Source organism: Eptatretus burgeri, chromosome 5 (genome assembly GCF_056783735.1).
Source record: "Eptatretus burgeri isolate ZD-2024b chromosome 5, Ebu_testis_v1, whole genome shotgun sequence".
NCBI lineage: Eukaryota > Metazoa > Chordata > Myxini > Myxiniformes > Myxinidae > Eptatretus > Eptatretus burgeri.
This window is the reverse complement of record NC_140965.1, coordinates 12,228,124-12,246,025: the sequence shown is the minus strand read 5'-3', so window position 1 is coordinate 12,246,025 and position 17,902 is coordinate 12,228,124. Positions and strand designations below refer to the sequence as shown.

Sequence of the window (17,902 nt, the reverse complement as noted above, 5' to 3'; positions counted from 1 at the left end):
GAAGGGTAGAAGTGTGGAGGTGAGAGTTGGAACTCTGAATGTTGGGACGATGACTGGCAAAGGGCGAGAGTTGGCTGATATGATGGAGAGAAGAAAGGTGGACATACTGTGTGTACAAGAGACCAAGTGGATGGGGAGTAAGGCAAGGAGCATTGGAGGTGGTTTCAAACTGTTCTACCATGGTGTGGATGGGAGGAGAAATGGTGTCGGGGTAATCCTGAAGGAAGATTATGTCAACAGGGTATTGGAGGTGAGGAGAGTGTCTGACCGAGTGATGAGTGTGAAGTTGGAAATTGAAGGGGTGATGATGAACGTCATCAGTGCATATGCCCCACATATGGGGTGTGAGATGGAGTATAAAGAAGATTTCTGGAGTGAGTTAGATGAGGTGGTGGAGAGTGTATCCAAGGATGAAAGAGTGGTGATTGGAGCAGATTTCAATGGACATGTTGGGGAAGGGAATAAAGAGGATGAGGAGGTGATGGGGAGGTACGGTCTCAACAAGAGAAATGTGGAAGGGCAAATGGTGGTAGAGTTTGCAAAAAGAATGGAAATGGCAGTGGTAAATACATATTTCAAGAAGAAGGAGGAACACAGGGTGACATACAAGAGTGGAGGAAAGTGCACACAGGTGGATTCCATCTTAAGTCGGAGATGCAACCTGAAAGAGATTAGTGACTGTAAGGTTGTGGCAGGGGAGAGTGCAGCTCGACAGCATCGATTGGTGGTCTGTAGGATGACTTTGGAGGTGAGGTTGAGGAAGAGAGTAAGGGCTGAACCAAGGTCCAGATGGTGGAAGCTGAAGGAGGAAGACTGTTGCGTGAAATTTAGGGAGGAGGTGAGACAGGCGTTGGATGGTGGTAAAGATGGGTGGGATGATTGGGCAACGACAGCAGAAGTTGTGAGGGAGATAGCTAGGAAGGTACTTGGTGTGACATCTGGACAGAGGAAGGAAGATAAGGAGACTTGGTGGTGGAATGAGGAAGTACAGGAAAGTATAAGGACGAAGGGGTTGGTGAAAAAGAAGTGGGATAGTCAGAGAGATGAAGAAAGTAGGCAGGAGTACAAGGAGTGGCGGCGAAAGGCAAAAAGAGAGGTGGCAAAGGCCAAGGAAAAGGCATATGACGAGCTGTATGAGAAGTTGGATACAAAAGAAGGGGAAAAGGATTTATACCGATTGGCAAGACAGAGGAACCGAGCTGGGAAGGATGTGCTGCAGGTTCGGGTGATAAAGGACGCAAATGGGAATGTGCTGACGAGTGAGGAGAGTGTGTTGAGAAGGTGGATGGAGTACTTTGAGGAGCTGATGAATGAAGAAAATGAGAGAGAGAGAAGGTTGGAAGAGGTGGAGAGAGTGAATCTGGAAGTGGGGTGGATCAGTAAGGATGAAGTGAGGACTGCTATGAAGAAGATGAAAAGTGGAAAGGCGGTTGGCCCAGATGGTATACCAGTGGAGGCATGGAAGTGCTTAGGAGAGATGGCAGTGGGGTTGTTAACCAGATTGTTTCATAAAGTCTTGGAAAGTGAGAGGATGCCGGAGGAGTGGAGATTAAGTGTACTGGTTCCGATTTTCAAGAATAAGGGTGATGTGCAGAGCTGTGGAAATTACAGAGGGATAAAGTTGTTAAGCCACACCATGAAGTTGTGGGAAATAGTAGTGGTGGCTCGGTTGAGAGGAGAGGTGACGATCTGTGAGCAGCAATATGGGTTTATGCCAGGAAAGAGCACCACTGATGCAATGTTTGCTTTGAGAATGTTGATGGAGAAGTATAGGGAAGGCCAGAAGGAGTTACATTGTGTGTTTGTGGATTTAGAGAAAGCTTATGATAGGGTGCCAAGAGAGGAGTTGTGGTATTGTATGAGGAAGTCGGGAGTGGTGGAGAAGTATGTGAGGATCGTGCAGGATATGTATGAGGACAGTGTGACAGCGGTGAGGTGTGCGGTAGGAATGACGGACCGGTTTGAGGTTAAAGTGGGATTGCACCAAGGATCGACTCTGAGCCCTTTCCTGTTTGCAATGGTGATGGACAGGTTGACGGACGAGATCAGACTGGAGTCTCCATGGACTATGATGTTCACGGATGACATCATGATCTGTAGGGAGAGTAGGGAGCAGGCTGAAGCGAGCCTTGAGAGGTGGAGGTACGCACTGGAGAGAAGGGGAATGATAGTCAGTAGGAGTAAGACAGAGTACATGTGCGTAAATGAGAGGGAGGGTGGTGGTATGGTGCGGTTGCAAGGAGTTGAGGTGGGGAAGGTGGATTGGTTTAAATACTTGGGATCAACTGTCCAAAGTAACGGAGAGTGTGGGAGAGAAGTGAAAAAGAGAGTGCAGGCAGGATGGAGTGGGTGGAGAAGAGTTGCAGGAGTGATTTGTGACAGAAGGGTAGCTGCAAGAGTGAAGGGGAAAGTATATAAGATGGTAGTGAGACCAGCTATGTTGTATGGTTTGGAGGCGGTGGCACTAACAATAAGACAGGAAGCGGAGCTGGAGGTGGCAGAGTTAAAGATGCTGCGATTCTCGTTGGGAGTGACGAGGATGGATAGGATAAGAAATGAGTATATTAGAGGGACAGCGCAGGTAGGACGGTTTGGAGACAAAGTGAGAGAGGCGAGATTGAGATGGTTTGGACATGTGCACAGGAGGGAAACGGAGTATATCGGGAGAAGGATGTTGAAGATGGAGCCGCCAGGCAGGAGGAGAAGAGGAAGGCCAAAGAAGAGGTTCATGGATGCGGTGAGGGCGGACATGCGGGTGGTTGGAATGTCAATGGAAGATGTGGAGGATAGAGCGAAATGGAGACGGTTGATCCGCTGTGGCGACCCCTAACGGGAGCAAGCCGAAAGAGGAAGAAGAAGAAGATGTGTGTGTATATATATATATATATATATATATATATATATATATATATATATATATATATATATATATATATATATATATATATATATATATATATATATATATATATATATATATATATATATATACATACAGGGTTTCCCAAAAAAATGTACTCACATTTTGGCTCCTCATAACTCATTGAATTTTTCATTTATTTTAAGATAAAATTGACCCTAATAATGGCAGAAGTACGACTCGGTTTTGAAGAAAGAAAAATTACCATAAAGTGCAACTGGAAGCACGAAAGCATCATGGCGGTGCAAAGACAATTTAGAAGGCATTTTCACAAAGATCCACCAACGCGACGCACCATTGCTCGCATCCGAGATAAGTTTGAAACGTATGGAACTGTGCATGACGTCCATAAGGAGCGTTCACGAAGACCACGGTCATCAACCACCCCCGCAAAGGAAAATCAATTGCTGGAAACCCTCCACCGATCCTCACAAATCTGTACGACAAATGGCTCATGAGACAGGAATCCCAAAATCAAGTGCCCATCGCATTTTGAAGCGAATTAATTGAAAAAGTTACATTCCAACATTAATCCACGCTCTAAATGAAGACAATCCTGACCGAAGAGCTGAATTTTGTGAGTGGTACCTGGGCAAATGCGAAGAAGATACAGCATTTCCATCCAAAATTGTTTGGAGCGATGAGGCCAGCTTCAAGTTAAATGGCTCAATTAAGACACAATTGCACCTACTGGGCTCCTGAAAATCCGCATGTTACTATGGAACACCATTTAAACTTACCAGGGGTTACTGTGTGGTGTGGGATATCAGCATTGGGCATCCTTTTTTGACCAAACTGTCACTGGGGATGTTTACTTAAACTTGCTGAAGGAATCCGTCGGTCCACGTGTCGAAGAGATATTTGGTGACTAAGAGATTTACTTTCAGCAAGATGGAGCACCTCCCCACTACCACCGTGATGTAAGGGCCTATCTCGAAGCAACTTTTTCGAACAGATGGATTGGGCAAAGAGGTAGTGTTGAATTCCCTGCGCGTTCCCCAGACCTCACTCCAATGGACTTCTTTTTATGGGGGTATCTCAAAGATAAGGTTTATGGCTCAAAACCAGCAACAGTCGATGAGCTGAAGGGGGAAATTGAAAGACAATGTCTTGCAGTTGGGAATGAAATGATTCGTAACGCTGTTGAATCCATTGGTCCAAGTTATAGGCTGTGTTTGGAACGTGATTGTCATCAGTTTGAACATTTGTAAACATGCAATTTTACATTTAACCATTAATTTTGTTTCTTAGTCAATAAACAATGCATTTATTACCATTTAAAGAGTGAGTACATTTTTTTGGGACACCCTGTATATAAATATATATATAAAAATAAAAAATATAATATATATATATATACATATATACATGTATATAATTACGTATATATACATATACATATACATATATGTGACCGGGCGTAGTGGCGTGCGCCTGTAATCCGGCTACTCGGAGGCTTGGGTTGGAGGATCGCTTGAGGATGGGGGCTCTGCACTGGGCCGTGCTATGAGAGGGTGTAGGGCAGCCCGGAATCATGGCGAAACCCAATCCATATCCCTGTGTCGTAAGAGGCGACCAGGGTTGCGTCAGGAAGGGCATCCGGCGTAAAACCTGTGCCAAATCAGTATGCGGATCATAACGGATGATCCGCTGTGGCGACCCCTAACAGGGAGCAGCCGAAAGACGAACAACAACATATACATATATGTGTATACACAACCGGGCGTAGTGGCGTGCGCCTGTAATCCAGCTACTCGGAGGCTTGGGTTGGAGGATCGCTTGAGGACGGGAGCTCTGCATTGGGCCACGCTATGAGAGGGTGTAGGGCAGCCCGGAGTTATGGCGAAACCCAATCCATATCCCTGTGTCGTAAGAGGCGACCAGGGTTGCGTCAGGTAGGGCATTCGGTGTAAAACCTGTGCCAAATCAGTCTGCGGATCATAACGGATGATCCGCTGTGGCGACCCCTAAAGGGAACAGCCGAAAGACAAACAACATATGTGTATACGCGTACGTACACACACACACACACAGACACAGACACAGACACAGACACAGACACAGACACAGACACAGACACAGACACAGACACAGACACAGACACACACAATATCCTCAATTTTCATCCGAATGACTCGAAATTTTAACAGGATTTGCATATCAGGTCAATGTATTCAACCATCAATTATTTTTGAGGTCACAGGCCGATTTTCCAAAATTGTCAATTTTCATCCAATTGACTTGAAATTTTGAAGAGTTGTTGCAAATTTGGCCAATGAATTCAACCAATTCTTTTCAGGTCAAATTTGTTTTAGGGATTTTGCAAGTATCATGCCATGCATGACATCTTTCTTGGTTGTTTGTTTGCTTGTGAACAAAATATCTCAAAAAGTTATGGATGGATTCAGACAAAACTTGGTGGATATGTTGGTTAAGTGATGAGAACAAGCAGATTAAATTCTTGTTCAGGTCCGAATCCAGATCCAGCCTATCAGTGGGATACAAAACAAACGAATCAGCCTGACGGAGAAATGCGTTCTACCGAGTGCCCTTCTAATTTTGTTCCTGTATTTTGCAATCAATTGTCACGTGGATGAATAAACAAAGAATGAAGGCAAACTGATGTTCCTCCTAATGCATTTACAAGACCTACAATTCACATTACCTCCAATAATTTTTTTGTTTAACATTCTGAAGAATTTTGTCTTTAAAATAAAATTACGTTTACAGGGGGATGTGGGGAAATGAAGAAGTTGGTTTGTCATTATTTGGTTGTCCTCGTCGTTGATTAAGTGAGCAATTAGATTCAGGAATCTAAGACTATTCAACAACATTGTGGAAAATAGTCCAGGACATACGTTGTGATACTTGTATAATTTATGAAAATCAATGAGGGAGGTGCAGTCAAATTGACGTGCAAATGTTCCAATGAGCCAAAATGCATATTTCAATACTACTTTTTAAATAAGAAATAACTTCAGCATATCGAGAAAATCTGACATTTTTCATTTATATAGAAAACTATTGAGTGATTTTGCTAATCCTGTCCGGTTGCTCACAATAAACAATAGTCTGCTTGGTCCTAACAAATAAAAACACTGTTGTAAATGGGTGCTTGCTTGAATGGTAAGCAGTAATACGTACATATTTTACCAGCGCATTTTCCTTTGTGTCATTGGAGCCATTCTCCAACTTGCCATCGCCATCCTCAGGACTTTCAGGGCAGCTAGTGAGGATTGTTACAATCACCTGCTCTACTTGGTAGTGCAAGAAGTTGTTCCACATGTACTTGAAGAACAGGTCCTGTGAAGATAGGAATACCAAAAACAACAGAGCTTGCATTGACATCATCAATGGTGAGGAAGTTCTCAGATTACATGCTTGGCATCCCAACGTCAGAGTACAAAATGGAGAGTGCACTTTCTAACTCCCCCAAATTGCAGTTATTATGAGACAATCGTGCTTCACCATCGTACCAACAAAATGGCAATCGTGTCAAGCTCCTGTAGGGCCTGGTTCATTTGACTCGAGTTCGCCTGGAGTAGAGAATTCACTAGCTTGGCGACATGTAGCCGTGTGTTTCCCAAGGGAGGGTCAAGTAGTCCAACTGTTGTCATCATGTTGCCTTTCTGCAAATGAAAAACAAGCAAAGAAGGAATGAAAATTACAAAACTGAACCGAGAACAGCACTCGGTAGAGCATACACCTTTGACAGGCTGAACAGTTTACTTTTTGTTTCCCACTGATAAGCCGGATCTGCATTCAGGTTTTAACCAAAATCTAATCGGCTTGTTATCGTCACCGACCCTACTCATCCACCAAGTTTTGTCTCAATCCATCCACAACATTTTGAAAGATCGTACTACATATCGTTTTTGGCCCAATGTCCCAATGGTGAAAATTCACTTTTGAAAAATTATAGTATCCAGATCCAATCTTCACCAAAAATCAAATCAATTTGTGATTGTCACACACCTAACGTGTCCACAAAGTTTCGTCAGAATCCGTCCATAACTTTTTGAGATAGCATGCTATATATAGTTTTTGGCCTCATCTCTCAATGGTGACGACTCACTTAAAACATTCCAGTATCCGGATCCGGATCTTCACCAAAATATAATTTGGCCTAGTCACCCACCCAACCTGTGCACCAAATTTTGTCTGAATCCATCCATAACTTGTGAGATATCCTGCTCAGAGACAGACGAAACAAGTCTTAAGAGATACTTATCGAGTAGATTTCTGAGAATCTAATATGATTTCACACTGAAATTCTATTAATTTTGTTGCATGATGTGCATTTTATTGCATGAGGCCATGCAGGTGCATTTCAAAAAAATATATTTTCAACACCAGAACCTGAAATTAGTCAGCTTGATGCACGTCATTTATTATGAAAAGCAACAGTACAAGCTCAGCGCATTCCGAGTTTTCCAGAGGAATAAGTCATCCACCTGCAAAAATTTTGAGTTTCTCAATATCAAGGTGTCTGATTTATCTTTTTTTCAACAAGAGAGTGAGGCTCATGGAAGAGCAAGGTAAGTTTGTGATGGGGTAGCGAGTCAACAATTGGACAGAACCAGCAAGGGGATAAACAAACTGCAAAGGAAGAGTGAGAGTGAGAGTGAGAGAGAGATAGAAAAACACTGAAAATAGCAGTAGGGTTCGGTGAAAGATGGTTCATGGAAGAAATAACGACCATGGGTCAGGATGAGTTCAAATTATATTTGGCTGTTGAATTAATACCAGGTGGGGTTGACAGCCTGTCATCCGTCCGAGATCGGCAAAATGAGTACCAGCTTGCTGGGATGATTGAGCCATTCGAGTATCCTGTGTTGAAGTGGCGACCCATCCAGGATTATGCCCCATAGCCAAGGAGACTGCTTTGGCAGCACCAACGCACTGCACAGAGTATGGTCCCAATGGATTTGGATTTTGGTCATGATGGAGGATGACATGAGGTAGCAGTATAATGCCTGCCTGAAGACCTGGAGGGTATAGTGGGAAAGAACAGCCTCTAGAAGGAAGTTTCATGGGTGGAACAAGTGAGTAACAGAGGAGTTGAGGTGTGCCAGTAGCCTGTATTTTGAAAGTTTAATTAGGAGGGGGTTATGGACGAATACATGTATCCTGGAATGGCTTGGGAAAGTCGAAGGACAGAGGGTAGAGGAAACAATGAGACCACCGATCTGCCAGCGATGTGAAAGCAACAAACTTTGTGCCTCGGTCTCATCATGGAAGATTCCACATAATCAAGGAGAGAAAGAAGTGATGCTGAGTCACCAGTCTATAGGAGAGAGCATTATTCCATTGAGCTCCAGACAAAGGCCTTGTAGACAGTGGATAGCTCTGATTTTCTAATCAGAGCTATCCACTCTTGGTAGACAGTGGAGGGCATACACATTGATTTTCCTTTGGATAGCTCCCCAGACTTGGATCGACAGAGGAAGCCCAATCTGCGGCTGGCTTTGGAGGTCAGCTTTGCTATGTGGTTGGCTCAGGAAAGGTCATGACTGATGGTGAGCCCTAGAATTTCAAGAGAATGAACCTCTTCCAGGGAATGACGAAAGAAAGCGACAGGTGCGTTAGTTTGACGATCCTTCCGGATTGATAGGGTGAGACTGAGATTTTCCAGGATTGAAACAAATGTTCCATTAATCAGACCTGAGTTTAATCATTTCCAGATCAGCAGAGACGCAGCTGCTGTCTGCCGAGCATAGGGATCAGGTACTGCATGACAATGCTGAGTCTGCAAAAAGGAAGAGACGGTTAGATCAGAGATATTTTGCATGCATACATGCGTGATTAAAAATGATAATAATTATGGAAAAATGGGGTCAGAGGACTTGTTAAATCCCAATGAACATGGTTACAATAAGCAAATAGCCAGATGCACCAAAACAACTATCAGGGTGAAATACTTCAGATAAAAACAACTTAAAAAATATATATGTATATATATATATATATATATATATATATATATATATATATATATATATATATATATATATATATATATATATCAATGACAAAAGAGAGGGGTAACAAGTACCTTGGGTGGATCGAGCAATAGCGTGTGGAAGTCTTTCAGGCGGGCACGGACCCCATTCAGTGTACTGCTGCTCACAGGAATTCCAGGACGCTCAACACCAGGTGGAAACATATCCATTTGGCTTTCAGGCCTAGAGAAAGTTAATGTCTTATTAGTGCAGACCAATTGTCATTACAAATTTTAATGCTCTTTGACAACATTTATTTACATATTTTTAAGTTCTGTTCTTGTGTATGGCAGCTTGGCTGTCAGATAGCGATCATTTCTTGGAAGCATGGCTGTGCCGCTGATGCTGTGCCCCTCTACCAGTACACCGGTACCCATTTCACCTCGGAAGGATGACAGGCTGAGTCAACCCCACCTGGTGTTAATTCAGCAGCCAACGAGGCTCAAACTCAGGACCCCAGGATCCTAAGCCAGCCACCCTAACCACAAAGCCAACACCAGGCTTTATTTTTTAATCGAAGTAACCAGGTTTCACGGAATGTGACTTGTTTTTTTTTTATTTTACAGGGTTTAACGTTCATGGAAGAGCCGTCACACACACAAACATGTACAGGAAAAACCAGCAAATAAACCAGCACTTCCTTGGGAGGGGGAGGGGGTGAGACATAAGTTATTTCAGTACTCAGGGTACTGACTACGCAAATATTGTGACATCACTTTTATTTCAGCAGTCAGCAAGGCAATTAAGAAGAAATCGCTCCCACCCCAACCGCAGCAGAGATCATCTCCGATTTATGCTCATGTGAGGAGCATTACGCGAAGAAACAGCAGATTTTATTTCAAAATTATTTGATACAATTTGGCTTGGGTGAGAATCAACCGTCAATCTATCAGACCAAGAGTAGACACTCTCACCAAAATGCCATTTTTGACAAATCCTAGTTTATTGTCCAGGCAGCATGCCTTATAAACAACAATAAAAAAATATATTTCCCTCTTCTTTTTTTTGTTCAAGGACTTTTTTTATTTGTATATATAGTCAAGGCTCATGGGAAAGTGAGAACATAGTACAAATCAAGATGCAACATAACAAAGGATCAGCAAGAGGAGAAGGAAGAAATGCCAACGGAAGGGTGGAAGGAGAAAATAGACAGAGATGGACAAGCAAGAGATGTGGGCAATGATGAGAGGGCGAGGAGAATGTAAGGGGTGGAAAAGATGTATACAAAAACAAAATTTTGGAAGGGGTGGGGTGGTTTAATGGGTGGAGAAAAGATCATTGCTTTGGGTAGGGAATGATTTGAGATGGTGGTGAACAGCCATCTTGAAGACCTGGAAGGGATATTGAAGTGTGGAAGTTGGTTCCACAGGCAGGGGAAAAAAAAAGAAAAAAAAAAGAGAGGAACAAATGAGTAGTGGTGAGCAGTGGTTCTGGATTTTGGCAGTTTCACGAGGAGGGATTGCTGGTGGACTGCATGCGTCCTGCAGATGCCTGAGGGGAAAAAGCAGGGAAAGAGCAGAGGGTGCAAGATTTGAAAGGAAGCGGTAGAAGACAGTGAGACCACAAACCTGTCTGCGATGGCAAAGTGATCGGCACATTCAACTCAACTTCAGCATGGGAAGTTGCAATGATCTTGAAGGCCTTGGTTTCCACGGCATTAAGCTGAGCAAGATGTGAGGCAGGGGACCCAGCCCAGGGGGGACAACAGTGTTCCATCAAGCTGGGGATGATGAAAGTCTTGTAGGTGGATAGGAGCTCAGGTGTGCCAAGGAAGGACTGTGCATGAGGGATGGTGTCCAGTCAGTGTCTGGCTTTGGAAGCCAACTTTGAAATGCTGCCCGACTTTTGTTTGAATGATGGCATTCTTCCATATGGATCTATCCATTGTGTTAGTTTCGTACAAACCAAAACATTCCATCCCTGTTTACATTTACAACCAATGTCTTTTTCACATGTCTTTTAGACCTTCCTTCCACAACAATCTTTATTGCTTTCTTTACTGCTTCATGTTCTGACCTTCGTCATGTACAATCATACCAACCATGTCTTCTCTTCCTCAGTTATTTTTGTATACATCGTCGAAGCTCGTGGAAGAGGTAGAACACTAAATGGTCAGGATGCAGGACAAGAGGAACAGTACAGAGAGGGGAAGGGGGGCACAAACAGTGGAGTTGAAGCACAAAATATAGGGAGACTTGCACACACAAAGGTTGTGGGGAGGAAAGGAGGCAGGAAAGGAAAGGGGCCATAAACCATCAGCCCCACAATACCCACCACCATCGGACCCCATCACCATTCCCCCTCCACTGGGGCAGCATATCGACATGGCATGACACACCATGAAGACGGCATTACACAGCACGAACACGGCACCACAGCAAGGACACTGCGAGGACACGACACAGCATGGACACGACACAACAGCACAGCACAACACGGACACGGCACGACCAGACGCAAATGGAGTCCCAGCAAAGTATGAAATGGGACAAGACAACCGGTCGGCCTGTAATGGTATTACAAAGCATTGGTTGCAGATTTTGTTCACTGTGTCCGAGTGTGCCTGGGTGGTCTCTGTGCCATTCCCTGTCCGTGCCGTGTTCTTGCAAGAGTAGTTTAACTAGTTTATCAAGTAATACAAAATCTCTTATAAATTGGCAATTAAACGGAAAAACAAAAGCTAATCTGAAGTGAACATGCGACCAGCATTTTCATCTTCACTCACACCTTGTCGGCATCTTCATCTGAATCGTTCGCACAAAGCTCGACACGATACAGCTCCATAATTCCCCCCAAAGTGTTTCCGTCACTAATTTTGTCTCCAATAGTTTCTTCAAAATTCCACTGATAAGTTTCAACATACCGAGAACCTTATATCAAATTATACCGTGATTAACTGCAGTCCTATCAACAGGGGTTTTTTTTGGACCCCAGGCACACATTCTGATGTTATTTCCATATTAGTTGAACAATGTATTTCATGTCTTATGGGTTTGTTTACACATATGTGCCGGTAATAAATATATACGTTTTAAGATGCACAGAGTTGCAAACAAATCCTTTCTGGGGTCCAAAGAGACCCCAGTTGTTTTCATTAATTTTTTTTGCATATATGATTACTTCATACGGTATTTGTATTGAGCAAGACCTCCAAATTTTATTTTATTTTTTTGCTCATGTTTGTTTACTTTATCACTGAAACATCATCCAATCAAAATAATTATGTTTCCTCATTGATATGAAACTAGAGCCGATTGAATGAAATTTAGTGCTTGAGTTAGGGTAATAAAAGTCCCCAGTTGGAAGGTTAATTTTAGATTGTGTATATATATATATATATATATATATATATATATATATATATATATATATATATATATATATATATATATATATTTTTTTTTCTTATGTTTGTTGACTTTATCAATAAGCAGCATGTTTAGTCATTGATGAGAAAATTTGGCAGATTTAATGAGATTGAGTGGTTTTTGAGCTGGGGTCCAAAAAGACCCCAATTGGCAAGATTCGGTGGTAAGATATGTTGATAAGACTCAGGTTAATGATTTTCAATGGTTTTTCAGAAAAAGAAGAAAAAGAGAAGAAAAAAAAACTGTGTTTGTGGTCCCCTTTAAGTATTCAAAAAGGAAGCTTGGAGAACTACTCGGGACATGTTGCCAATGTATGCAACCTTAACATACCAACGAGATACTGTATGTGTGTACGTGTACCTTGAATAGTATGATATTTAGCCTTGCTATGCAGTACTTTGATATTTTCTTGAATAAAAAGTGCATATCAACCTTGAACCACTCTCATAAATAAAGCTGATGAAAAGCAAACGAAGAAAGGGCCAAGCACCACCAATCTACATCAAATTTTCTTCTCTGTACAACAGCAGAACATCCTGCAAACTGCTCACAATGGTCAAACTTCTGCATAGCTAGTAGATAGCACAAAATAAACGGATTAAACAACGCAAGCACAAAATAAAACAAGAAAAAGAGCAATCAGAGATTGCAAACCTCACCAGGACTTGTTTTGTGTGGTGTTTGTGCAGTTTTGTGTGGTGTATTTTGTGTGGTGTTTGTGTACTGGTGTGTTGTGTAATTAATGACACATAATTAGAACTGCCACCTTATAACTGCTGGCAGTGATGACCGGGTACCAAGACGTCCCGCTTTGATCGGACACCTGACCCTGACCCATGACATTTTTTTTATCCCCCGCCAACCAACGAAGTTGGTGGGGATATAGAAATTGGTTCCGTCCGTCCGTCCGTCACATTTCGTTTCCGGAGCTCAACTACAAATCCCCTCAAGATATATTTACGAAATTTGGTACACATATCAAGCAAGTGAACTGGTGCCTTTTGATATTTTCTAATTGATAGGTCACATGGTTTGGCAGCCATGTTGGATTCAAGAAAAATATTAAATAATGTTTTCTCTGGAATCACATAACCTAACGAAGCGAAAATTTGCAACTGTCATCTTCCATCATGTCTGCATACATAGTAAAAATTATGATGTCACAAGTCACATGGTTTGGTGGCCATCTTGGATAGAAAAACACACCTCATCTGATTAACACGAAACCTCACACACGTATTCCACTGGAGGATTGGAGGCCGAATGTAAATTTACAATGTCATAGGTCACATGGTTCGTTAGCCATCTTGGATTGAAAATTAATAAATTTTAAAACCTTCTTCTCCAGAACGGCTGGACAGATTAAGGTAAAATTTCACATACACTTTTCCCAAGACATCCTTTCAGAAGTTTGTTAATTTCTAATTGATAGGTCACATGGTTTGGCGGCCATATTGAATTTACCCTAAAACCTTCAAACATCTTCTTCTCCAGAACGGCTGGTCAGATCAAGGGGAAACTTCACATACATATTGCACACGCTTAGGGAATACAAGTTTGTTAATCCTCATTTACTATGGCGGGGGATATCGAAGACTTTGTCTTCAACGGATGCTAGTTTATTATTCAATTGAATTTATAATGGGTTTAAAATTAATTCAATTCAAATCAAATGGAAGACCAAATCAGTACAGTCCTGCATTGGAGTAATTAGAAGGAACCCAAACAAGCAAAAAGCAAGGATGAAGTCATCAGGAAGAACCTGGATAGGATTCACATTTCAGCTGCTACTCCTGGACCTTCAAAACCCATCCAGGCACAGCCAAGTGCCCTTATTCAAAAAAAAATAAAAAAAACTAGAAGGGCACTCGGGAGAGCAAATACCTCTACCTCGTAATGCCTGATAAGAAACTGTTGGCCAGGCTGTGGCTGCATACCATATAAGATCCCTTTAACTTTAAAGCCAGTCTTCACTGCAGACGCAGCAGTTAATGAAATGAAATGAATTTGTTCAAATAATGACTTTATCCACAAGAGTTGATGCTTAATGCAGAACAACCCTGGAGACATTGCAAAGTTCAATTGCTTATCAAATAAACATTGCAGAAAATCCGTCATGTTGCCTGCTCATCTGAGCACGTATCATGTGGTACATTGGTTCGGGATCGGCACAAGCATAATAACTTTTTTTTCAAATGTCCATTTTCACCAAATTTGCTTAGATTCCCTGCAGAGCACCTCGCGAAACCTCCGAAAATATTGACACAGATCTGGCAGATGGGATGGCTAAGCAGTCCCTCTGTCGGACAGGGCACGAGGTCTGGCAGTTAATGCATTAAATCGTACAGCTAAACGAAGCTGGTTAATTTTGGCACATTCCTAAATTTTTTCTTCACTCAATATAATTCTCCAAACAATAGAAAAAGATAGTTTAATGCTTTGGAAATTTCACACTTTCTTGTATACATATGGAGGAGGGAACATAGCCTTGTTTGCTGAAAGTAAATAGGTATATCGGCTTAGTCATAAGACTCGTTATTTCTTTAAATTATCAGGTTTCACAACAGATTTCGACACATATTAGTCTGGACGATATCCGATCCTCAAAACCGAAGTAACATTTTGATGATATAGTTTAATTAGTTCGTGACAGTAGATCGTGGAAAATCTTATCATAGAATGCATGAACTCGCTCCAAACTCCTAATTTGAAAACTAAAGTATTTACAAAAGCAATGTATACAGCGATTCGTAGCTATGATGAAGGTGTATTCGATAATATGAGTGAGGACAGTGAAAAAAAAAAACAACTATCGTTAAGAAATCGTTCTGGCCTGTTCCAAGTCAAGACATGGTTCAGCAGGCCAAAAAACATGGCGGCTTCAGACCCCGAGGTTACCTAGGATACGCCTTAAGACACCATCGTGAGTGGTGACCGAAGATGCTCCTGATGAAGGATATCATTAAATAAGGCCGTTAATTATCTTTAAAAGAGGTGTGTTAATTAACCCAAACATGCAATTTTCACTCTGGCAGTTCCTTTGAGTTTTCTTCGTATGCATGAAAGTTTCAGGCTGCTAGGTTTCAGGGTTTTTTTTAGTTATGGAGGAGACACACTGACACACACAGACATTTATTAGGAAAGATAAGTAGTCGCTCTTATGGTGAAAATTTTGTCTCAATTCGACAAGCGGCTGCAGAAAAAGCACAAAAGTTCTGTGCAGACAAACAAACAAACAAATGACGAAAATGCAATACACTCTCCTTTGGTGAGGGTAACTGGAGAGTTCATAGAACACCATACCCAAGCAGAGTTAAAGTTTATAATTCAATTGAAAAAAAATTACGATTTTAAAGGTCGTATAAAAGAAATCTGGAAGTTCAGCAACGTTGAAACAGTCCTTTTCACTACCATAGATAACATTTTCCTCATGCCCCGCCTCCCCTTTCCGCCCCTCACGCCCCACCTCCCCTTTCCGCTCCTCACGCCCCGCCTCTCATTTCCGCTCCTCACGCCCCGCCTCCCATTTCCGCTCCTCACGCCCCGCCTCCCATTTCCGCTCCTCACGCCCCGCCTCCCATTTCCGCTCCTCACGCCCGCCTCCCATTTCCGCTCCTCACGCCCCGCCTCCCATTTCCGCTCCTCACGCCCCGGCTCCCATTTCCGCTCCTCACGCCCGCCTCCCATTTCCGCTCCTCACGCCCCGCCTCCCATTTCCGCTCCTCACGCCCCGCCTCCCCTTTCCGCTCCTCACTCCCCGCCTCCCCTTTCGGCTCCTCACGCCCCGCCTCCCCAATCCGCCCCTCCTCTCCTTTCCACCCCGCCTCCCCTTTGTTCCTCACGCTCCACCTCCTCTTTCCGCTCCTCATGCTCCGCTTGTCTCGCCTCACATGGGCAGGCCTTCTCTTCCTTTGCAGCCACTTGCTGTTCTTTAACAAATGCCATTCATGTCTCTCCCTTCAATCCAAGCCGCTCGCCTTGCTCAATCCACTTGTCAAACTCCATGTCGATTTGAACACAGATCACAACCACAGCACCGTGGCTTACGCATAGTTCTCCTCGTCTGCTGTTTCTGTGACACCTTCAAGCGTTTTACCACCAACAGATATGCACAGTCGCCAATATGTTGGGGGTGATGGAGATACGATATGCGCGCACCTTCAAGGTTTTCTTCCCTTTGGTGTGCATAGGTTGGATGTGGAGCTGGTCGTCTAACGACGACAACCAAGCTTTGAGCTTCACGAGTCCGGTCGAACGTTCAGGTCAGCTCCCACTCAAATAGGATCTTTGTCAGTTGGTGTCTGTGACTTCTGAGTGGCGATGCAATGACCAACTCAACAGCATGTTTTTGAAACTTGTATTTCAAACAAACAGATACAAAGTCAAATGAGGAAGTTCACCATTACATGCAATGTCCAACTCCAATTCCCACGAGTAGTTGTTTGCACCACCCAGTGTCCCAGTCCTGCCGGCACAACTCACATGTCTTCACCTCATCCTCTGGGTCTGTCGCTTCTTCGATTCCCGTCACAGTGTTCTCTTGTACAATGGCTGGTCCAGATGATTGAAGAGCTCAAAGGAATTATTTCCCGATACACAATCTTCATGAGCTTTAATCATCCTGATTATGATCGACTCCAAGCGTTAACAACCGCTTTGGACATTAACACTTCGTTTATTCGGAGTAAAATCAAGCAAAGGGACGATGGAAACACACAGCTGGTCGCATATCAACCCCCTCTATACCTCGCTCTCATGGGTTTATATAGTTAAACAGAATAATCGCGTGTTTTCCAGCAAATGCGGTTCGAGTCCATACTGGGAGTTTCGTTTGAGAACGTTCCAGCACCTTCACAAATGTTACCAAGCAGTTTGCAGTACAATACCACCATATTCAGTCAAAATTAGCTCATTACATCAAGCAGTTTATGTTACAATTTACCGATGTGTGCTAAACGAAACTTATAACATGTAACAGTCAATTTTAATAGTTCATTTATATGCATTTATGAGTATTTACAAATTTACCACAACATCGAGCCTTTAATTGACAAACATGTCCAAATCCTGCAAAACTGGAGGTTTTTGGAAGCAGCAATAAGGCGATTTGTGTTCTCAGTGTTCAAGTATGTAATTCAACTGAAATAAAATAAAGATTGTAACAGTCGTAGAAAAAAAATAATTCCGTAAGTTTACCGCCATTGAGGCAGTGGCTCTTACATCATCCAAACATGTTAAATTAGTAATTTGTGCTTGCTGTTTGTGTCCTTTTTGACTTCCTTAAAAACAAAAAAGTTCCCTGTTTGGAATTATTTTAAATTTTGTTTCACTGCCAGGTAGACAATTTATCTCACTCCTCTCTGCGCATGTGCAACCGGGACAAATACAGAGCCAAAGTACTGTTAAACTACAGGTTAATTTTCCTATTCATGTTTAAAATTTCACACTCAATTGAAATGAAGTTTTCTCCTTGATCATAAACTGACATTTGTGGACAAATATAAGTGAACCGATTGCTGAAGCCAGTTTTTTGCTTCACACACATGGCTAATAATGTGCTGTGTGTACGTGTGGGCAAAGTACAAGTATCTAATTCTCAAAACGGATGCAAA

General features: G+C 42.6%; 1 protein-coding gene and 2 pseudogenes across 7 annotated transcripts in view; 2 read left to right on the top strand and 1 right to left on the bottom strand.

The window, feature by feature from the left end:
- LOC147025857 (serine/threonine-protein phosphatase 6 regulatory subunit 3-like) overlaps window positions 1-17,902 on the bottom strand; it is a 198,418-nt gene that overhangs the window by 82,587 nt on the left and 97,929 nt on the right. For all 7 annotated transcript variants that reach the window (XM_085880736.1, XM_085880734.1, XM_085880738.1 and 4 more), the window contains 3 exons: window positions 8,976-9,105; window positions 6,397-6,549; window positions 6,065-6,223 (listed from right to left, as the gene is read on the bottom strand). In XM_085880736.1, coding sequence (XP_085736862.1) covers window positions 6,065-6,223; window positions 6,397-6,549; window positions 8,976-9,105 — 442 coding nt within the window. The remainder of the gene's footprint in view (window positions 1-6,064; window positions 6,224-6,396; window positions 6,550-8,975; window positions 9,106-17,902) is intronic.
- Window positions 4,334-4,474, top strand: LOC147025859 (signal recognition particle RNA; annotated as a pseudogene).
- On the top strand, window positions 4,639-4,779 carry LOC147025858 (signal recognition particle RNA; annotated as a pseudogene).